This window comes from Sycon ciliatum, chromosome 3 (assembly GCF_964019385.1).
Source record: "Sycon ciliatum chromosome 3, ocSycCili1.1, whole genome shotgun sequence".
In the NCBI taxonomy this organism is placed as follows: domain Eukaryota; kingdom Metazoa; phylum Porifera; class Calcarea; order Leucosolenida; family Sycettidae; genus Sycon; species Sycon ciliatum.
The window spans coordinates 33,857,392-33,881,026 of NC_088645.1; the positions used below are offsets into that span (position 1 = coordinate 33,857,392).

Consider the following 23,635-nt stretch of genomic DNA (forward strand, 5'->3'; position numbering starts at 1 on the left):
GGGGGGGGGGGGGTTCAAATGTCAATATTGTGTCGAGGTTTGCGTTCAAGCAAAGCTCGCCAATATCAACAGTTTGTACAGCCTTCAAGATCTCCAAAGCCCTGCAAATGTCACAGGTGGTCATTTCACCAAGGACACTGGAAAGGCAACGGATGTGTACGAGACTCGTACTGAATGTTGATGACCTGGCCATGCCACTGAAGGCTACTGTATACCATAGTGTCTTGTGTACTTGAAGCCTAATGTCTCATAAATTAGAGAAGCCTGTTTTGAATACAAGCCTCATCTTCTAGATACACTGTCGGCACAGTTGCCTGGTTTTAGTGTTGACACACATAGAAATACCTGGTTTGAATAGAAGCCTAGCCCTTGTATTGGCTTCTATAGGAATATGCCTGGCTATTCACGATATTACGGTAATTGTCCATCTGCTTGCTTTCTCGACTTGGTCTTCTGCAAAGACTTTAGAAGTATAAAATTGCAATGTGAGTCGCCAGTGCAATGCAGCGCTTTGCCGCGAGTGCGCAATTTCACCAAAAGCATCTCAACTGATGCAGACATCTACCATATCATTTTATCACCATAAATTTGACCATCGGAGTACAAGCCTCATGCCCCCCCCCCCCTATTTGGGTGAATTTTGAGTGTTCAAAGTGCGGCTTATACATGTACTCCAGAGAATACGGTCATTATGTAACAATATCATAAGCATGGGTACCAAGCACTCAGCAGGTCACTAGCAGTGCTTCACCCATATCTACCAGCTACTTCAGTCCACTGCACTCTGAACATTTATACCGATCACACCTAATTAAATATGCAGCAGCAGAACTTCATCATACGTTGTCAACGGCAACCATGCACCATACACCTATGATTGTACCAGATGTTGCAGACTGTTTGGGCGGGGGAGCAGTGAAGCAAGAAGCACCCATGAGTGTGTGTGATCCACGGTAGCCTAATCGGGAGGGCACTGTCCCGGAAAGACAGGGGTACTGGGCTCGAATCCCGCTCGTGGATCCTACTTTTGCAACATAGAGTAGCAGGAAGGATCTCCCGGCGGGATTTGAACCCTGCACCCCTGTCTTTCCGGGACAGTGCCCTACCGATTTCATTCCCGGGGATCGCACACAGCCGTGGCTCCTTCTTGCTACACTGCTCCCATGGCCCACCGTACCCTTCCCCTCCCCCCCCCCCCCCCCACACCCCCTGCGTGTAGGTATGGGCGGTGTGAGTACACAGCCTATTGTGGCGGGGAGCAGTGCAGCAAGAAGAAACCACGGCACGGGTGTATGTGATCCCCGGTAGCCTAGTCGGTACGAGGTAACTGTCCTGGAAAGACAGTGGTGCTGGGTTCGCATTCTGCTCGTGGATCCCTCTCTTGCAACACATACAGGATTTCATTGTTCAGCAGTGGCTATACTCATGACACTGCTCACGAGTGTGATTCCCAGTAAATACGTACGAAGACTAGAACTGCACGGGAACTTTTTGTCATCCCAGTACAAGTACTAGACAATCCTATTAGTATTAGTGGAAGATTCACATCAGCTTGCCAGGCAGTCCACACCGCACAGGGTGATACTGATCCACAAGTGAAGTGTACAGAAGAGCTTGAAAGTCAGAGAAACCGAGTCGACTTTGAAAGGAAAATATCAGGGTGCGTACACAATTGCATGAGGAAGATTGAAGTCCAATGACATCATTCAAACCTGGGTTCAATGCACTATGAGGTCATCCAGACCTAGATAATATATCTAGATATCAAAAGCAATGCGGTCACCCAGACCTAGATATCAAAAGCAATGATGTCATCAAGTCTAGGCATAGCATTGTAGCATGGTAGCAAGGCACAAGGTGATGCAGTCCGTTACATGTACAGATAGGTACATGACTGTCTAACAAACAATAGAGAAATGGTAAAATAGGATTTGTGAACAGCATGATCATGATCAGAGGCAAGGAAACCGAATACTGCGAGTGCATTGTCATTGTAGGTATTGATATGTACAGGTAATGTAAGGATGGAGTTACTCTAGCATATTACTATAGTATACAGTACATGTGCTACAGCGCAAAGTAGAGAAGATCTGGAAGGAAAACACCAAGTTACATCATACAAACATCAGTTAATCAAAAATATCAAGTACAGAATTTGAAAGGGTAAGGCAGTAGTTCTGTGCCGCCTATATCCTGCTCAAATCTTCATATCCAGCGTAAAGAGGCCATCTGGTGTACTGAGCACCAGTACTCCATTGAGTAGTGCTAGTGATGATACACAACCCCCACAACACTGTACACTGGGCAACTCATAGATGCAGTGTGTATGTACATTGTACACAATACACCTAATACACTTTGAGTCAGAATTATAACCGGTAATGACTAGACTATCATCAGACAGTGAACAGCCGTTGGCCAGGTTTACACCATCTGGTCGTACAGCCTCTTGCCAATGACCATCATCAGTGTACTGGAGGAAACTCCCGTAGTAACCACCAATGATGTACAGTGAACCATGACAGGCTACAAGTGAGGCAAATGCACAGTCACATGGAAGAGGAGGCAGTGAATGTGAGGGAACATCAGAGTATTTCCACTGCTTGTCAAGAAGTGTGTAACAGCTTACACAGTGGTCATAACCTGACATGGTGTAGGAACCTAGAAGACTAACACTAGTTTCAGTAGCATGTACAACACAGCCACAGTGCGTGCCATGCTTCGGCACCTTTGCTACTTCCACCCACTGCCTATCATGCTGATCGTACTGCAGTAGAACAGGTTCAAATTGGTCGTCATGATAATACAGGTACAAAACCTGACCATTGCTTGCTAGGGACGGGTATTGAAATGGACCACCACGACTTGGAAGAGGAAGGTCAGTCCAGCGACGTATGTCTGTAGTCTGCCGGATGCTTGTAATAAGGAAATTTTCACCAGCCGTCCAGACAGCAACGAGAGTGTTATTGTGGATGATGAGTTTTGGAGACTGTCCACAATCGGATGTTGCTTTGATCCACTGGATCCACTGGAGAACACACACACACACAAACACACACACCTTGACCTTTTGACGCCCATTGCCAAAGGCGATGATAGCAATGCTACGGCAGAAGTCATAGCACCTTGTGCTGGGATTGCACCATTCAACAGCTTGCACACACACACACACACACACACACACACACACACACACGCACACGCGCGCACACACACATATGCACACACACACACACACACACACACACACACACACACTTGTACTTGTACTTGTTGCTCACTGCCAAAACTGGTCACGTGGGTCTCCCCGGGAGAGGGGAGAGAGACTCAAAAGGAATTTTAGAAAGAGGACTCAATTGGCTATTGAACCACTCAACGGCCGACACCCGCTGAAATCCCCAAAACTCTGGGTGGACTTGAAAATGATCTCACTTATGGGCTCACCACACCTCAGTAAGTGGGTTAGGACAAGGTGCAGAAAAAAGGATTGACGGCATCAGGGTATCCGTCCTGGGATCCAACTGCAGTTACCCCTGCCCCCAGTGAAGGTAATACTTGCTACTAGTGTGGATGGCTGAATCAGAGTGGATCTGATACAAGCTTCACACACACACACACGCAAACACACACACACACACAAACACACATTTGTTGCTCACTGCCAAAACTGGTCACGTGGGTCTCCCTGGGAGAGGGGAGAGAGACTCAAAAGGAATCTTGGAAAGATGACTCAATTGGCTATTGAACCGCCCAACGGCCGACACCCCTGAGTTGGACTTTTTCCGTCGCCATGCACTGGCCTCTACGGCTCTAGCAATGCGCTGCGTGCATGCTTGCTGCAATGTAGTCAACAAACTCATCACACATGGAACTACTCCCGCACTGCCGTGCTGGGGTAGCTACAACAAGACTCGAGTCACAAGACTCAGAAAACTAGTCAACACACGGACTTGTCATGTACTACACTCGTATCAGTTCATGTGGTCAGAGAACGTGTGTTTCTCCTTGCCGGTGCCGGTGGTTGTGCTTTGAGAAAGAAAATTTTAGTTTCCGCTCCCGCCTCATTATTTTATGCTACAGCGATGAGTGCACAACCGTGACAAGTAACAAAACAGCGAACAGCTCCCGGACCTAGAACTTTCAGATCTCGTAGCGTTGCGAGCGAAGAGTCGTGCCAGTGGTTCAAAGAGCCTGCACTGTTCTCCAATTGAGTGGTGCGAAATATGCCAAGTTCGCACCAAAACATCACCATGTGGCAGGCTACTTGAGTCTAAGCGAATCGGTATGGAACAACATTTAGAGCACTCGCATCACTCTTCTCCATTTTGGCGACTCTGCTCTCTAGTGATCTGATAATTATCTCAGCCTCGTCTACAATAGCTGCTGCTTCTTCATCAGTCGGAAACTCAGTAGCGCTCACTCTTGACCGGCCAGCGCGGCCATTTCTTCAGCTGAATACCGAGCCCTGGACCGAACTCATGAAAGTCAGCCATGGCTGCATCCTCATATATCACTCTCACAAGGAGTTATGTCCTCGGGGTCGCTTGCACCACCTACTATCGGTCGCCAAATCATTTGAAATAGCACTGACACTATTGCTTTCACGCACTTCTTTTGACCTAGCTGCACGCTATGACGTTGCGGGGGGTGTGGCGCGGCCGCGTGACGTCATGGCACAGCCCCCGAAACTCAGTTTTTCAAACGGAGATATCTCGAGAACGCTTTGTCGGAGACACGTGGGACCAACACCATTTGACTCAGCGCCCGAAACTCTACCAACCCTGAAATTTAAATTTTTCACCGGACTTCCCCTTTAATCTAGGCAAATGCAGTCCATGGTATGTATACTTCAACCAGAAAGTATATGAACCCTGGAACCAACAAAGGTAGCAGGTACAACATTACACCTTCAAGTAGCCGAGCCCGTTGGCAACAGGCCCAACACAATCAGGCATAAGTGTACCCACCAACCGAACGAGCTGGCACACACGCACGCACCCACACCCATACCCACACACACCACACACACACACACACACACACACACACACACACACACACACACACACACACACACACACACATGTATGCACACACATGCACATATGCACACACACACACACACAAATGTTCACACACGCACACACACATACATGCTCACACGGTACAGCGCAATGGTAAGGGAACAACCAGAACTTAGTATGTACCGGTACATGTATAATGAACCACAGGCCCCTAGCAGCGTCAGTCTGATTGTTCAGGCAAAATTTAACCTCAGCTACTCTTCCCCCCCCCCCCCCCCCCACCACTACCACCGTCACATGCACACAGATACACACATCAAATGCCATGCATGCATACATGCTGTAGCGTAGTGTCTTTATGCACTGCCCAGGCCCAAACTCTATAAAAATGTCAGTGGCTACGAGTACACCATATACACAGCTAAAGTGGCATGCCTCATGCAATTTGCAAAGCAGTCACCTCGTGTTGAGTGAGCCCTGGCAAACTCTCGATGATCAAATTGCTTACAAACAAAACTTAAAGCTGAGTCCTTTTCAATGTGCTAACGAGAGAGCTTGAAACTCAGGGCCCTACGCTATGCTTTTTTGCCTTGATGAGCTAGGCAAAAAAAAGCATAGGGATGTTTTTTTTTCATTTCTCCTATTTTTTCCAAGACATAACCTGGGATTCAAACCCGCACTATCGCCCTGCATGCATCCCCCGATACACTTCGCATACATACTAATTCTTCCCAGTTGCTTCACGTTATGATCTTGCATTTGAAAGCCCTATTTGAATATTGTCGCCAGCTGTTTGTGGCCAGCCGTCTTTGATGGTACGGTAATGTCGAGGGTAATACGACACCGTCAACCACCTTGATGACCTAGGTACGGGACAGATACGGGGATAGCGCCAGACATAGGTCCGTCTGCCACAAACACCAAATTAAAGCTATGTGGACCCTGGCTAGAGCCAGACGTTACTGAAGTAACGTCTTCTCCATAGCTACGGGAATAAAGGGAATTGCACCGTACAGAGCTTATACAAATCCGCTTCATTATAAGTATTTTATATATTCCATTTAGATGCAACTATTTTTTCAGAACGAAATAATTACTTTCTTCTTGTAAGCCCAAGCCTCTAGAGCTCGAGTAGCTGCATCATTTTCTGTAGAGAATAACGTACAAGTTGGCTCTATACATCAACCGCTGACCACTATACGCATGAATGGAATAACCACCAGCACTCTTCTTCTTCGACCGCCTTTTTCCCGGACTGGTCGAATGCACTCGAGTCACACAGACGGAATATGTGCTGTACAGCCTTTTGCCTCCGTTGTTTTGTGTCCATATATAGTATGCTTTGTCTTTGCCTTGATCATCTTGATTTTAATCTGGTTCCTCCTTGGACAATATTATCTGGCAATGAAAGTTTGGGGCACCTGGGACATGGACCAGTGGTTATAAACGTATTTTAAGTACTGATGACTTATTTTGTAAACGGATCTAAAACCAGTGGCATAGACCATGGCTTGCAGGGCATTTCAGATTTCTATCCACTAGCAGGGTTTAATGACCAGCCGGATCCGCAATACTGAGGGAGGACCTGATCCACACAGTAAAATCATGGGGAGGGGGGGGGGGGGGAGAGAAAAATTCCAAACACGTTGTACTATACCTCTCTCTCCATTGTGATGCGCCGAATCTTCTCCGGTGTGATAGTCAGAGAATGTGCGGCGGGTGCAGCAGAGTGCTGTCTAGAACTGTCACCAACCTACACACGTATCCAGGGTAGAATGTGAATAGTGGAAGGTAAGCAACACACACATACACACACACATACACACATACACACACATAATATATATTAGTACGCACACGCACATTGAAGCAGATGCACACACACACACACATGATTGTATGTACACATGTACTGCGAGTACACATACATTGCACTTGTACTTGCTCACTGCCAAAAACTGGTCACGTGGTCTTCCCGGGAGAGGGGAGAGAGATTCAAAAGGCATCTTGGAAAGATGACTCAATTGGCTATTGAACCGTCCAACGCCTGACACCCCCTGAAATCCCCAAACTCTCGGTGGACTTGGAAATGATCCAACTTATGGGCTCACTACCCAGCAGTAAGTGGGCGAGGAGAAGGTGCAGAAAAGGATTGACGGCATTTGAGCACGCATGCACGCACTCGCATGGTGAAAATCAGGGAGCTGTGGCATTTTTGAGGAAACGGACTATTTTTACGCAAAATGATGTGTATCAGGACTCATGGTTGTGCGCACACGAACATACACTCATATGCCTGCTCACCAACCCAAACACCAACCCAGAACGACCATTCAACCTCCCCTCCCCCCCCCCCCCCCACCTCCCTCCTCCCCCACCTAACACACACAACTACCCCCCCCCCCCCAATCATTTCCTGTCTTTGGAGAGCAAGACGTGGCCTCACGCTGCAGAGCAGAATCGGCTACTTCCGGAGTATCATTGTGCCTGTATTTCTCTACGGCTACGGCTCCTAGAGCACAGCACAGCCCTGACCCAAACCCATCTTCATCATCTGCAAGTTGTGCAGAACTGAGGTGAAAAGGCACTCTTTGGGAGACTGCACTTTGAAGCTGCACATGACCTGCTAGAACTTAAGTCGGTCTACCGAATCCGTGAGCTAAATGTTCAGAAGGTATTGACGCTCATGCGGCGCCGCCTCCATGGCCGTAGCCGGCCCACACTGAGAAGAACTCTTCAAGCTGTGCGATGGCCACTCAATCAGGCTCAGAAACACACAAAGGCTTGGAGGACCCAGTCAGCTGAAGCCATGCTGGGCATTGTTGGCTTGCCTCAACGGGCAGCACACTCTGCAACTCTCCAGCACCTGCATCGTGTCGGCTTCAATACTCCACTACCAACATTGGTCAAAATCATCGGAGAGTATGCATTCATGGACAGATGTGTATGAACTGCTACACTCTTCATGTATTATGGTAGTAGACACAGCCCAGAAACCTGTTTTATCTATATTCTCCTCTATCTCTATCATACAGTCCAGATATCTGTTTTAACTAGCATGCTCTCTATCTCTCTCTGTCTCTCCCTCCCTCCCTCCCTCCCTCCCTCCCTCCCTCCCTCCCTCCCTCCCTCCCTCCCTCCCTCCCTCCCTCCCTCCCTCTCTCTCTCTCTCTCTCTCTCTCTCTCTCTCTCTCTCTCTCTCTCTCTCTCTCTCTCTCTCTCTTTCTCTCGGCGTAGTGTACATTTCTTATGGATCAAATCCAGCCAGTATCTTTAATTCCTGGTTTGTAGATCACAAACAAGGGAGTCGATAAACACAGAGATCTGTGGAAATCAGCTCAAACCTGTATGCACTTTGAGTGAAAACATCGACAGCAGCAAGCTCTAGAACAGTTTTTTTATTTACATTTTTATCTCTTTTCACACTATCATTGGACCGGATGAGGCGAAGCATGCCTTTGGCATTATACACATTATCAGTGGTAAACTGGCAACACCAATCAAGATTTCTTGAGCAAGATCTACTTACGCTAGAAACTGGAGTGGCCCTGGTGGCTCTGCTTTCTGCACTAGACGTCTGTCCTCTGCTAGCACTGGTCATTGCTGACCGTCCAGAGTCAGCGCCACTTCCCTGAGCCTGTAATGTACAGAACAGCATAAGCATGTACACACATTTACACATCCACACCAGTGTATGGCCGTAAAGACATGCACATGCACCCAAGCACACGCGCATGCCCAAGCACACGCGCACACACAGAGTAGAAGCTGACTGTGGGCTGTATATGGCTGTCCGCAGCCGACCCTGCACTAGTTATGGCTAATGTGAAGTGTGAGAAAGAATCGACATTGTCGACATCTCCACCACTGGGGTACATGCAAGTTCGCGGGGTCTGACAGCGTAGAAGCATCCTTGTTCTCGTATTGAGACTGACCTTCATACTCCACTCAAGTACTGCATTGCAATGTTAGAAGGTATTGTGTGATCATGATGAGTTGCTTGTGGACTGGACAATGTTAGAAGGTATTGTGTGATCATGATGAGTTTCTTGTGGACTGGACAATGTTAGAAGGTATTGTGTGATCATGATGAGTTTCTTGTGGACTGGACAATGTTAGAAGGTATTGTGTGATCAAGATGAGTTTCTTGTGGACTGGACAATGTTAGAAGGTATTGTGTGATCAAGATGAGTTTCTTGTGGACTGGACAATGTTAGAAGGTATTGTGTGATCAAGATGAGTTTCTTGTGGACTAAAGAACCATAATGTGGCGAAACACTTATTACATTTCCACACAATCTCATACACATGGTCGTGACCGTGGAAGGTAGTGTCCCAATTTCTGGTCAGAAAAGGTAGATGTGTGTGCTTTCAGAGAAAAACACATTGGTGTTTCATATAAAGTGAACCAAAATTGCTCAAATCTATGGATTTTCATGCTTCTCTTTCTTTCACATGCATTTGAATCAAAAGTTAAAGGGGTTAAAAACGGACTTTGATGAATGAATACACTTTTTTGTTCCCAACAAGGCCCCTGCACAATCTTCTCAGCACCAAGCTCAAGGCGACAAATCTCGTACGCGTACGAAGCCTCGTAACCGTCCCCCCCAGCTTGACCCAGCAGCAAACCAGCTGGACCCAGCCGATGCAGATGATCCCCGGGACAGCAGTCAGGGCAGATCGACTTGGCCTCTGGCTCTGCACAGCACGAAACCCGTACCCGTACGGACGACCCCAGCTTGGTCGATCCTGAGCCTGTGCAATCAAACTGCAAGAAGAGCCAACCTATCCTGGCCATCATCGAGGATGACAGTTGGAAATTAGTTGCCGCGCGCCCGCCAAGAAATAAGCGATCGGTGTTCCTTGTGGGCAACTTAACCCACGACTGTACGGTGGACAGCCTCACTGAGTTTGTACACCGTAGGTCAGAAAGCGTGAGGACGCCTGTCAAAGCCCACCAATGCAACCTACACACAGCCGGAAACAGGCGAGTGTCCGCAAGGATATCAGATGATGCCACCTCCAAGCTGACAGTGACGTCAGTCAATTTCTGGCCAAGGCCGCTCTACTGCAGGCCGTGGAGATTCGATACCTCCACAAATGCAAATGCAGCTAACAGCACCAGTCGAAGCAAGAGAAGCAGCCACAACAAGAACAACAACAGCAGCAGCAGCAGCAGCAGCAGCAGCAGCAACAACAACACCAGCAGCAGCACCAGCAGTCGCCGCAGCAGCACCAGCAGTCGCCGAAGCAGCACCATTAGTCGCCGCAGCAGAACCAGTGGTCAACACAGCAGCACCATTAGTCGCCGCAGCAGCACCAGTAGTCGCCGCAGCAGCACCAGCAGTAGCCGCAGCAGCACCAGTAGTCGCCACAGCAGCACCAGTAGTCACCGCAGCAGCACCAGTAGTCACCGCAGCAGCACCAGTAGTCGCCGCAGCAGCACCAGAAGTCACCGCAGCAGCGCCGGTATTCGCCGCAGCAGCACCAGTAGTCACCGCTGCAGCCCCAGTAGTCGCCGCAGCAGCACCAGGCGTCGCCGCATCGGCACCAGTAGTCACCGCAGCAGCACCAGTAGTCACCACAGCAGCACCAGTAATCACCGCAGCAGCACCAGTAGTCGCCGCAGCAGCACCAGTAGTCAACGCAGCAGCAGCAACATTCGCCGCAGCAGCACCAGTGGTCACCGCAGCAGCCCCAGTAGTCACCGCAGCAGCACCAGCAGTCGCCGCATCGGCACCAGTAGTCGCCGCAGCAGCACTTGCAGTCGCCGCAGCTGCACCAGTATTCGCCACAGCAGCGCCAGCAGTCGCCGCAGGCGCACCAGTAGTCAACGCAGCAGCAGCAACATTCGCCGCAGCAGCACCAGTGGTCACCGCAGCAGCAGCAGTAGTCACCGCAGCAGCACCAGTAGTCACCGCAGCAGCACCAGTAGTCACCGCAGCAGCACCAGTAGTCAACGCAGCAGCAAAACCAGCAGTCGCCGCAGCAGCAACAGTAGTCACCGCAGGGGCACCAGTGGTCAACGCAGCAGCAGCAGCATTCGCCGCAGCGGCACCAAAAGTCACCCAGCAGAAGCAGCAGTAGTCACCGCAGCAGCACCAGTAGCCGCTGCAGCAGCAACAGTAGTCACCGCAGCAGCACCAGTACTCCCCGCAGCAGCACCAGCAGTCACCGCAGCAGCCCTAGTCGTCGCCGCAGCAGCACCAGCAGTGCCGCAGCAGCACCTGTAGTCGCCGCAGCAGTACCAGCAGTCTCCTCAGCAGCACCAGTTTTCGCCGCAGCAGCACCAGCAGTCGCCGCAGGCGCACCAGTAGTCAACGCAGCAGCAGCATTCGCCGCAGCAGCACCAGTAGTCACCGCAGCAGCACCAGTAGTCACCACAGCAGCACCAGTCATCAACGCAGCAGCACCAGTAGTCGCCGCAGCAGCACCAGTAGTCACCGCAGCAGCACCAGCAGTCGCCGCAGCAGCCCCAGTAGTCGCCGCAGCAGCACCATTAGTCGACGAAGCAGTACAATGAGTCGCCGCAGCAGCACCAGTAGTCAACGCAGCAGCACCAGCAGTCGCCGCAGCAGCACCAGTAGTCGCCGCAGCAGCACCAGTAGTCACCGCAGCAGCCTAAGTAGTCGCCGCAGCAGCACCAGCAGTCGCCGCAGCAGCACCTGTAGTCGCCGCAGCAGCACCAGCAGTCGCCGCAGCAGTCGCCGCAGCAGCACCAGCAGTCGCCGCAGGCGCACCAGTAGTCAACGCAGCAGCAGCAGAATTCGCCGCAGCAGCACCAGTAGTCACCGCAGCAGCACCAGTAGTCACCGCAGCAGCACCAGTAGTCACCGCAGCAGCAGCAGTAGTCACCGCAGCAGCACCAGTAGTCGCGGCAGCAGCACCAGCAGTCGCCGCAGCAGCCCTAGTAGTCGCCACTGCAGCACCAGCAGTCACCGCAGCAGCACCAGTACTCCCCGCAGCAGCACCAGCAGTTACCGCAGCAGCCCTAGTAGTCGCCGCAGCAGCACCAGTAGTCGCCGCAGCAGCACCAGTAGTCGCCGCAGCAGCACCAGTAGTCACCGCAGCAGCCCTAGTAGTCGCCGCAGCAGCACCAGCAGTCGCCGCAGCAGCACCTGTAGTCGCCGCAGCAGCACCAGCAGTCGCCGCAGCAGTCGCCACAGCAGCACCAGCAGTCGCCGCAGGCGCACCAGTAGTCAACGCAGCAGCAGCAGCATTCGCCCCAGCAGCACCAGTAGTCACCGCAGCAGCACCAGTAGTCACCGCAGCAGCACCAGTAGTCACCGCAGCAGCAGCAGTAGTCACAACAGCAGCACCAGTAGTCGCCGCAGCAGCACCAGCAGTCGCCGCAACAGCCCTAGTAGTCGCCGCAGCAGCACCAGCAGTCGCCGCAGCAGCACCTGTAGTCGCCGCAGCAGCACCAGCATTCTCCTCAGCAGCACCAGTTTTCGCCGCAGCAGCACCAGCAGTCGCTGCAGGCGCAGCAGCAGGAGCAGCATTCGCCGCAGCAGCACCAGTAGTCACCGCAGCAGCACCAGTAGTCACCGCAGCAGCACCAGTAGTCACCGCAGCAGCAGCAGTAGTCACCGCAGCAGCACCAGTAGTCACCGCAGCAGCACCAGTATTCGCCGCAGCAGCACAAGTAGTTGCCGCAGCAGCACCAGTTGTCACCGCAGGCGCACCAGGAGTCGCCGCAGCAGCACCAGTAGTCGCCGCAGCAGCACCAGTATTCGCAGCAGCAGCACCAGTAGTCGCCGCAGTCGCACCATCAACATTCGCTGCAGCAGCACCAGGAGTCGCCGCAGCACCAGTAGTCGCCGCAGCAGCACCAGTAGTCGCCGCAGCAGCGCCAGTAGTGGCACCAGCAGCACCAGAAGTCGCAGCAGCAGCACCAGAAGTCGCAGCAGCAGCACCAGTAGTCGCAGCAGCAGCACCAGTAGTCGCCGCAACAGCACCAGCAGTCGCCGCAGCAGCACCAGCAGTCGCCGCAGCAGCACCAGTAGTCGCCGCAGCAGCACCAGTAGTCGCAGCAACAACACCAGTAGTCGCAGCAGCAGCACCAGTAGTCGCAGCAGCAGCACCAGTAGTCGCCACAGCAGCACCAGTAGTCGAAGCAGCAGCACCAGTAGTCGCCGCAGCAGCACCGGCAGTCAAAGCAGCAGCAGCAGGAGTCGCCGCAGCAGCATCAGCAGTCGCCGCAGCAGCACCAGCAGTCGCCGCAGCAGCAGCAGGTGCCGCAGCAGCATCACCATTAGTCGCCGCAGCAGCACCAGTAGTCGCCGCAGCAGCACCAGCAGTTGCCGCAGCAGCACCAGCAGTCGGCGCAGCAGCATCAGCAGTAGCCGCTGCAGCACCAGTACTCGCCGCAGCTGCACCATTAGTCGCCGTAACAGCACCAGTAGTCGCCACAGCAGCACCAGTAGTCGCCGGAGCAGCACCAGTAGTCGCCGCAGCAGTAGTCGCAGCATCGGCACGAGTAGTCGCCGCAGCAGCACCGGCAGTCGCAGCACCACCAGCAGTCGCCCCAACAGCACCAGCAGTCGCCGCAGCAGCACACGCAGTCGCCGCAGCAGCACACGCAGTCGCCGCAGCAGCACCAGCAGTCGCCGCAGCAGCACCAGTCGTCGCCGCAGCAGCACCAGCAGTCGCCGCAGCAGCACCAGCAGTTGCCGCAGCAGCATCACCATTGGTCGCAGCATAAGCACCAGTAGTCGCCGCAGCAGCACCAGCAGTCGGCGCAGCAGCAGTCGCCGCAGCAGCACCAGTAGTCGCCGCAGCAGCTCCATTAGTCGCCGCAGCAGCACCAGTAGTCGCCGCAGCAGCACCAGTAGTCGCCGGAGCAGCACCAGTAGTCGCCGCAGCAGCACCACTAGTCGCCGTAGCAGCACCAGTAGTCGCCGCAGCAGCACCAGTAGTCGCCGTAGCAGCACCAGTAGTCGCCACAGCAGCACCAGTAGTCGCCGGAGCAGCACCAGTAGTCGCCGCAGCAGTAGTCGCAGCATCGGCACGAGTAGTCGCCGCAGCAGCACCGGCAGTCGCAGCAGCACCAGCAGTCGCCCCAACAGCACCAGCAGTCGCCGCAGCAGCACACGCAGTCGCCGCAGCAGCACCAGCAGTCGCCGCAGCAGCACCAGTCGTCGCCGCAGCAGCACCAGCAGTCGCCGCAGCAGCACCAGCAGTTGCCGCAGCAGCATCACCATTGGTCGCAGCATAAGCACCAGTAGTCGCCGCAGCAGCACCAGCAGTCGGCGCAGCAGCAGTCGCCGCAGCAGCACCAGTAGTCGCCGCAGCAGCTCCATTAGTCGCCGCAGCAGCACCAGTAGTCGCCGCAGCAGCACCAGTAGTCGCCGGAGCAGCACCAGTAGTCGCCGCAGCAGCACCACTAGTCGCCGTAGCAGCACCAGTAGTCAAAGCAGCAGCAGCAGGAGTCGCCGCAGCAGCATCAGCAGTCGCCGCAGCAGCACCAGCAGTCGCCGCAGCAGCAGCAGGTGCCGCAGCAGCATCACCATTAGTCGCCGCAGCAGCACCAGTAGTCGCCGCAGCAGCACCAGCAGTTGCCGCAGCAGCACCAGCAGTCGGCGCAGCAGCATCAGCAGTAGCCGCTGCAGCACCAGTACTCGCCGCAGCTGCACCATTAGTCGCCGTAACAGCACCAGTAGTCGCCACAGCAGCACCAGTAGTCGCCGGAGCAGCACCAGTAGTCGCCGCAGCAGTAGTCGCAGCATCGGCACGAGTAGTCGCCGCAGCAGCACCGGCAGTCGCAGCACCACCAGCAGTCGCCCCAACAGCACCAGCAGTCGCCGCAGCAGCACACGCAGTCGCCGCAGCAGCACACGCAGTCGCCGCAGCAGCACCAGCAGTCGCCGCAGCAGCACCAGTCGTCGCCGCAGCAGCACCAGCAGTCGCCGCAGCAGCACCAGCAGTTGCCGCAGCAGCATCACCATTGGTCGCAGCATAAGCACCAGTAGTCGCCGCAGCAGCACCAGCAGTCGGCGCAGCAGCAGTCGCCGCAGCAGCACCAGTAGTCGCCGCAGCAGCTCCATTAGTCGCCGCAGCAGCACCAGTAGTCGCCGCAGCAGCACCAGTAGTCGCCGGAGCAGCACCAGTAGTCGCCGCAGCAGCACCACTAGTCGCCGTAGCAGCACCAGTAGTCGCCGCAGCAGCACCAGTAGTCGCCGTAGCAGCACCAGTAGTCGCCACAGCAGCACCAGTAGTCGCCGGAGCAGCACCAGTAGTCGCCGCAGCAGTAGTCGCAGCATCGGCACGAGTAGTCGCCGCAGCAGCACCGGCAGTCGCAGCAGCACCAGCAGTCGCCCCAACAGCACCAGCAGTCGCCGCAGCAGCACACGCAGTCGCCGCAGCAGCACCAGCAGTCGCCGCAGCAGCACCAGTCGTCGCCGCAGCAGCACCAGCAGTCGCCGCAGCAGCACCAGCAGTTGCCGCAGCAGCATCACCATTGGTCGCAGCATAAGCACCAGTAGTCGCCGCAGCAGCACCAGCAGTCGGCGCAGCAGCAGTCGCCGCAGCAGCACCAGTAGTCGCCGCAGCAGCTCCATTAGTCGCCGCAGCAGCACCAGTAGTCGCCGCAGCAGCACCAGTAGTCGCCGGAGCAGCACCAGTAGTCGCCGCAGCAGCACCACTAGTCGCCGTAGCAGCACCAGTAGTCGCCGCAGCAGCACCAGTAGTCGCCGTAGCAGCACCAGTAGTCGCCGCAGTAGCACCAGTATTCGCAACAGCAGGACCAGTAGTCGCAGCAGCAGCACCAGTAGTCGCCGCAGCAGCACCACTAGTCGCCGCAGCAGCACCAGTAGTCGCAGCAGCAGCACCAGTAGTCGCCGCAGCAGCCACAGTAGTCGCAGCAGCAGCAACAGTGGAGACAGTAGCCTGGCAGAAGAGACAGCAATCCTCCAGTAGGCAGTAGACTCACTGGCAGCATGGGGAAGCAGGTGGAAGATTAAGTTCGAGCCCACAAAGCCGCAGGCATTGACCATCAGCCACCACCGCTCGCCAACACCCCCCCCCCCCAACGCAATACGCTTCCAAGGAGCAGTCGTGCCAAAAGTAGAGGAGCTCAAGCTTCTTGGCGTCACTTTCGACAGGCAGCTGGCATCCGCAGCCATATCGGACAGCTTTTAGTACGAGGAGCCCAGCGGCTCGGCTTCCTCCGTAAGGCATCGGCTGCACCAGACCCAAAGCACCGGGCAACCGTGTACCGCGGCTTTGTCCACCCTGTGTTAGAGTATGGCATGTTGGTGTGGATGAGCGCGGCCCCCACCACCTTGGCCCGCCTCACTGCCATCAAGCGCCGTGCCTTACACATGATTGGAGACAGATCATACCTCCCGAGCCTCGGCATTCGACGTACCGTAGCATGGCTCTGCTTCCTGTACAAGCTACACTTTGTGGAGGGTCCGGAAATGCTGAAAGCCATTCTGCCACCATCAGCAGTCGCACAAAATGCCGCATGTCTACTCGTGAGACAACCAGATCTGCAACACATCATCCATCACAACTCACCAGTATCCTTCCCCCTCAGTCACAAAACAACACACTCGTGACTCCGCTCATGTCCCCACCCCCTCATCACAACGTGGAATCAGCTCCCACCTACCCTTGTGCAGTCTCCCCTTTCTCGCAGAGGTATGCACACCGTCAAGAAAAATGTCAACGACCACTTGCGGCGCAGCAAGTTGGAGTGGGCCACAAACAGGTTATGATCTCTCCATCGCAGCCAAGACACCGGCCTAATATACTGACTTCACTCCAGCTTCCTCCTACCTCTCTCTCATCCCCTTTAAATAATAAATAAATTTCACGGTTCGCGTGAGACTCGGCTGGAAGCCGAGTTTTCCGCATCCGCCGTGGGAACGCCACCACCCTCTAGGATCAAAGGCGCAGATGCAGCGCCTAAACGGTGGGAGGTGAGTAGATCAGACCCACCACCAAGTGGTCAAAGACCGAAATCCCATTAGCTGCATCCATGTTACCCTCGTGCCAGGCCACGAGTTCCCAAATTAACTGTGGGTCGCAGCACGGCTGGAAAAATTCCTTCCGCTTCCAAGCAGGACTTGAACCTGGTACCCTCTGTTTCTCAATCATGGTCTTAGACCATCCCACTATGCCTGCCTCATCCCCTTTGCTCAGCCTTAATATGCGATTATCAGTTCTCTCCATCTTCCTTATTCCGCGGTGCACTGTTTTTGCTATTGTTATGTCCTATCTCAAACTCAAATTCTCCCCATTATCGTTTGCAAAGCCGGTGCTTCCCTCTTGGACGCACATGTTCTTTTCTCCTATGGATCGGCTCACATGAATAACTATGAATACGAGACCTTTGGTCGGAGGAGTTACTTTTTCCCCGCCCCCACTTCCATCCAATATGCCACCGGACCCGCTGTGCAGCATCTGATGGTTCTGTGGTATTCAGTAAAACAGAGACACACACTCACACACACACACACACACACACACACACACACACACACACACACACACACACACACATTCTTACCTGTACTGTGGAGCGAAGTTGTGATAGCTGATCATTCACCCGTCTGTTGGTCTCATCTAGCTGCTCACTGATGGATGTACGTAGGTCTGTCTGTTGACTGGCAACTACGGCTACATGTCCTTGCAGGCTGGTGACTTGTTCGGTCGTCGTCTCCAGTCGGTCACGGATCTCAGTCACTTGTTGGTGCATAGTCTCCTGTTGGTCATGGATCCCAGTCACTTGCTCGCTCGTAGTCTGCAGTTGGTCACGGACAACAGTCACTTGCTCGCTCGTAGTCTGCAGTTGGCCACGGATAGCAGTGGTTTCCAGCTGAGTGTCGACAAGACGCTGTGTTATGGTGCTGAGTTGGTCCTCTACTGCAGAGCTGCGTGCGGTGATGTCAGCAATGCGTGTAGCTAGCTGCTGTGAAATCGACTCTAGTTGCCTGGTAACCCCTGTACCAGCAGTGCTAGGCTGACTCTGTACAACACCATCAAAAGCAAACAGCAGGCAGAGGGACAGACAGAGGGACAGGCAGACAGAAAAAGATGCAGATAGGGAAATAGGAAAGTGGATACAGACATATACACACACAGACAGTCATTTTTAAGCAAGAAACTCAATGTACATCAATGTGTGTTTGTACGCACGTCAAAGTTGCATATCAAGCACAATACATCAGCAACAGTAATAGATACTCGTGTATAGATACGCTGAACGAAGGCCTGCATTTGCTGCATTCATTAATTTTTACCTAGCATACACACTGTCAGTGAATGGGTATGTAAAACAAAAACATACGTGAGTATGTGACTGTGCAGGCGCGTGCACCGTATGAGTTTTTTGGTGTCCGGAATCCACCTTTTTTCGGGCAATCTTGCCGAAGGAAAAGCGCGCCTACTGGATTGGTTATCCTGCATACGCGTCGATCGACGGGCAGTTTACAGTACAGTGACTATGTCCTTATTTCGAAGTGAGAGAGAGAGTTGCTTTGCATGTAGTTCAAAATACATTATTCTCTCTTTCTTCAGTGGAGAGTAGCGACAGAGAGATCGATCTCTAGCTCTGGTTCGCTCCTGGATTGGCGATGACGTTCAAGAAATCCGTTCTGTTTCGAAATTTGAGTCAAGCACGTGCGATGCAAGTCAGCAAGGATATGATTGACGATATCTCCTTCCAAAGTGTTGACTCAAATCAAGATCTCCACAGCCTTTCGTTCTCGCTCATGTGCGCAGCAGAGATGTTCGTCAAAAACGTTGTCGACTGGAAGACGTAAAAATGTGCGTCCATGATCCACTTGCGCTGCTTCAGAACGAAGCGCTCCTCCGGCCGCGACTCAATGACGCGGGACTCTGCTTTTCTTCCGCGAGCTTCCATCGAAGCAAGGCCCATAACTCTTTATTGAAATCATGTTGAACATTGCCAATACATGCTGAAAATTTCGTCATAAGAACAGAAAGAAAGATCCTTAGAATGTAAGCAGTGTTTTGATGAAACAAACATGCCTGGAGTGGACTCCATTGTAGTGAAGTACCATAGACATAGTGTTATACTAGTCTTATAGACTGTAGTGTAGCCGGGGCTGCTAGGCCTATCAAACTTTTACATGTTCAATATAATGACAAACATGTCATTGTATACGAGTACATTGACTTTTGCACCCTCTTTGCAAATGTTTTTTGAAGTGCTGGTACATGGTATGTAAAAGGTAACCCGTTTTATCCGGTTACCAGTTACACGTGTACCAACATTTCCATGCAACATCGTCCCCTCTCTCCATTCCTCTTATTTCTGTCCTTTCGACCCCTGTACCTGGTTCCCTCTCTGACGCGTTTGTGCCGGCATGATCTGATGATAGCAGTCGGACGAGCCCCGCATCTCATCAGCACCAGTGTTCATTGGTGCCCTGCACCCCTGATCTCGAGTCCCCTCCCCCTCCCTCCTCCCTAGCCCTCGCATCTCATCAGCACCAGTGTTCATTGGTGCCCTGCACCCCTGATCTCGAGTCCCCTCCCCCTCCCTCCTCCCTAGCCCTCGCCATTATCTCCGACGGGATGTTCGGGGGATGCGCATGTGCACAAATACATAATGATACAGTGGGTCTCCAGAAAAAAATTACCAACTCTAGAAACCCCCCTTTCAAGACTCGGTGCACGCCACTGCTGTGTCTTTGCAGTTCATACTAGTACTACACAATCATGTACTCGTGAAATAAAAGTCTACAAGATCACGTTTGAATACAAACAACAAAATAATTGCTCACCAGCAAAATACTGCTGAACATGGCCAGGAAACGTTTGATCTCTTCGTGCGCTTGCTCGGCTGACGGTCGGTCCCCAGGACGGTTAGAGAGGCAGCGACGTATCAATGGCTTCAATGGATGTTCATCTGGCAAACGTGCTAGGTAGCGTGCTCTGCGTGTTGTCTCCGGAATCACTTCTTCAACTTGTTGGCCACGTTCTCGCACGACGACGAAATGTGGCGCTGTGATCAACTCGATGCCAGGCATAACTCCTGTTAGAACGCTCAGCATCATTACACCTAGCGAAAACACGTCCAAGGGACGATCGTAATCCGGAGCCTCACGCAACGCTTCAGGTGCCATGAATGGCAGCGTACCTGGGCAGCGAGTCATCTCCATTGCCGATTGGACTTGGTGCTGTTGTTGTCGAGGTGAGGTCAAGCGCACAAATTTAGCACCGCCGAAATCACTGACTTTGGCTGTGCCATTTTTCACAAGCACATTCTTGGGCGCTAGATCGCGGTGAATGATTCCGAATGAATGCAGATAGCGAAGTCCTGCACTAGAGTCGCAGAGATACGACACGAGTTTAGGAGCATCTTCTCTGCCATCTCCAATGCTAACGTCTTCAAGAGTCGCCGACAATAACTCCAGGGCCAACGCAGCATTTCCCCTTACCCGAGCTAATCCTATCAGTTGACACAGGTTCGGGTGATGTACTCTGCTAAGACGAAACACCTCTTGGCCAAACGCTCTGAGCTTACGCTCTCTATCCTGTACACCTGGCTCAACAAACACGGGGTGTAAAACTTTGAGAGCGATATCGATACCTTGCCAGTTGACCTTGTAGACTACCGCATCTGATCCTCTGCCGATTTCGTCTTCGTCTCTCACCTCAACGTCACCTAGGAACGTGATATGCTGGTGTGTTAGCCCTAGGTCATCCAGCAACGCCTGACCATCGCGATTCATCACGAACGACTTTGTCTGCGATACTCACGCTTCAGACAATCCGTTTCCAGTGGTAAGAAAAAGAACAAACAAATCCAGGACGCCTTCGTCCCTCACCAACTCGGCGGCTAGATGATAAAAAAATGTTTTCGATGCTGGTCTTACTATGTACGGTATCTGCTGACTGCTAGTACAGTAGTAGGTGGAGCTTCGCAGGCGAAGCCTTTTGTTCTGGAATGACTGGGATATTACGATGCCGCAGATCTACGTAGATATCCCATGTCTTCTGCGCCGCGGCTGGCTTCAAATCCTGTTCTTTCTGTGCGGTACCCGGTATCTCGCATGATCTCGGAGGGCTAGGGTCATTCATGCCATGGTCATGGCATGCGCCGAGCTACAACCCCTCCTTCGGGGGCAGCACGTGCACGCGGCCTTCATCCGATGCAGACTTGAACTTGTCACTGCAACAGTACAGTAGTAGTACTCACTTACAAAGACACTTTTCTTGGCTCCATGCCGATGAATCATGATGTCTGCTAGTACAGTCATGTATTGTGTTAGGGTCAATTCACGCCAATGCGAGCACGTGCTGCACTGCGCAAAGGTCAGAGTACTACTACCATGACTACTAGACTACTGTCGTGGACCATGTCACCATGTATTATAATGTGCACATGGAAATCCAGAGGACCAGACCGCCACCGGGGCTAAGGCTGACGCCCTCAGCGCGTACAGAGCAGTGCACAGCCATGGACATCTGCATGTTGATCCGATACGATCAGTACACATGGTCGATTCTACAGGGCGACGCAGCGCAATGGCATGCATGTAGCCTATCTAGTATCTAGTATACAGACTCAGTGTAGCCTGGCTGTAGGTCTACTAGATCTAGACTGCTTACCCACGGCTGCATGACCAGCGCCCTGGGGCCGCTAAATGTGCGACCGCACTTCCATGTCCACGACATCGACATTAGAGAGGTTTCGTTTCACGTTGTTCTGCACTACACCGTGAAATTTCACGTCGGTGTGGCAAATTTTGGCGTCGAAACTCCCGTTTACGACGTGAGCTGAGGTCAACTCACGTTCGACGTGAACGCGAGTTTTTGCAAATTTAGCCTTGCTATCAGGTTGGGATTAATCACTCGATTTTGTCCATTTTGCCAAAACTAGCTATAAGTAATATTTGGGCGACTTTGGCTTTGTGGCGGGAATCCCGACTGCATGCGTCGCGATGGAAGATGCCGAAGATCGAAAGGGAAGGAAAGACCGCTCTGCTTTCTGATACTGAGATCGATACAGGAGGAAGTAATTAGTTACTAGTGCACAGTTTCAGCGTAGCTCATTCCATTCCATTTTCATTCTCATTCCATCGACTGCTTGCATCGCGATGTCTGGCACTGTGAGCCCAAATCAGGAGTCCCCTGGCGCTGCTTCAAGTGGTTCAAGTAGCTCTGTCCGCTTCAAGACATGCCATGATCTTGAAATGTTTTTATTTCTGCTGGGGAAGCCATCTATTTTCGAGCCGAGGATTGGAATGAAGGACTGGGAAGAGGCGGCTGACAGTCTGCGAAAGACTTTTCCGGAATTGAAAGGCTTGACTGGGAGGACCGTGCGGGATAGGACTCTGCGCGAGATAAAACAATTCAAAGCCAACGACAACAAAAGCAGAAGAAAAAGTGGCGTGGAGGAGGAATATCAGCAAAAGGATGGTCTTCTAGGCGAGCTAGCTTCGCGATTGGAAGCTACGGAGTGTGTTCAACAGCAGAAAAAAGCGAAGAAGACTGCTGATGAGAGGAATGGTGTGTCGCTGCGGGAGGCTGCGCTAGTGGAGCTGCGACACAAAAAGCAACGCAAGAGATCCTGTGCGGACTCTGATGGCAGCGACGATTCCTCGCTGTCAGGAACAGATGATGGGGAGGAGAAGGAGCAACCAGCGAAGGAGCAACCAGCGACGAGAAAGAAAGTGAAGAAAACCTCAGGTAGCACCAACATTGCTGAGGGACTGCTGGACTGGCTTCAGGCAAAGACAAAGGCTGAAACAGAGCTGAAGAACAGGGAGCTCAAACTGAGGGAAATGGAGTTGGAATTGCGCAAGGCCCAGCAGCAGTAACGATGCTTGCAATTCATGTGTGGCTACGTCAGTATTGGGTATGCTTGGGTTTTTGGTAGCCTTGTGTCTGGAAGTTTTAACTTTTTGTGGCGGCTGCTTGGTGATAATTATGCTTTTCCTGTGCATCATGTGCTAGCATGCTGTAGAACGTTTTCAGCTCTGCAAGTGACTTGTACATTTTCTTTTCCAGTTTTGTTGTGTTGTGTTGACGCTTGCTCTACACCAGTGTAATTGTTTTGGCGGGCTGCCTTCCTTCATCTTGTGTTTTGTGGCCTCGTTTTGATCAACCACCTGATATCCACTTCCTTCTTTAAACATGCAACTTTGTGTCAAGATCACATCATCATGCTTTAAAACCTTTTCTATGCTATCTACTATTTGTCGGAGGTATTTTCTCCTTGTCCTTGGTGTGTCCAGGGAACATGGTACCTGAGAAGTAATTTTTGCGCATATAGCATTGTCCATTCTGCTGTTGACTAGACGACCAGTGACACGAGTACAAAGTAGTATTTACTAGTTCGAAGTAGTTCCTCACTGAAAAGCAATAAAACAGGTATGCATGACAAAATCAATTCATGTAAACATGCCGATCATGGGGAGACCGATCCGAGAATATCGCAACGTGGAAAATGCAACACGTTCAACTAAGCCAAACGGAAAGGACGACTGAAGACATGAAAGCAGGAAAGAAAAGTCCCAAACTATCCACATTTTCTAACGCCAGAACTGCAAAACAAGAACCAACCAATCATGCACGATAACAACTTCTAGTGAACCTCTACTGAAGAATTTAAGTTGACTACGATAAGCGAT

At 52.5% G+C, this 23,635-nt stretch overlaps 1 protein-coding gene across 6 annotated transcripts in view; it reads right to left on the minus strand.

Moving 5' to 3' along the window:
* LOC135812033 (serine/threonine-protein kinase OSR1-like) overlaps positions 1-20,936 on the minus strand; it is a 122,063-nt gene extending 101,127 nt beyond the window's left edge. For 2 of the 6 annotated variants that reach the window (XR_010552735.1, XM_065325338.1), the window contains exons 1-3: positions 19,781-20,935; positions 17,539-17,997; positions 8,554-8,661 (exon numbers count right to left, since the gene is read on the minus strand). Coding sequence is in view for 3 of the 6 variants with exons in the window: in XM_065325338.1 (XP_065181410.1) it covers positions 8,554-8,661; positions 17,539-17,997; positions 19,781-20,731 (1,518 nt within the window). In the remaining 3 variants the exon portion in view is untranslated. Of the gene's footprint in view, positions 1-1,614; positions 3,029-6,681; positions 6,778-8,553; positions 8,662-17,538; positions 17,998-19,780 lie in introns of those variants that run through there. The other 4 variants (XR_010552737.1, XR_010552736.1, XM_065325341.1 and 1 more) reach the window with 4 other exon arrangements.
* Positions 20,937-23,635: the final 2,699 nt, after the last annotated feature.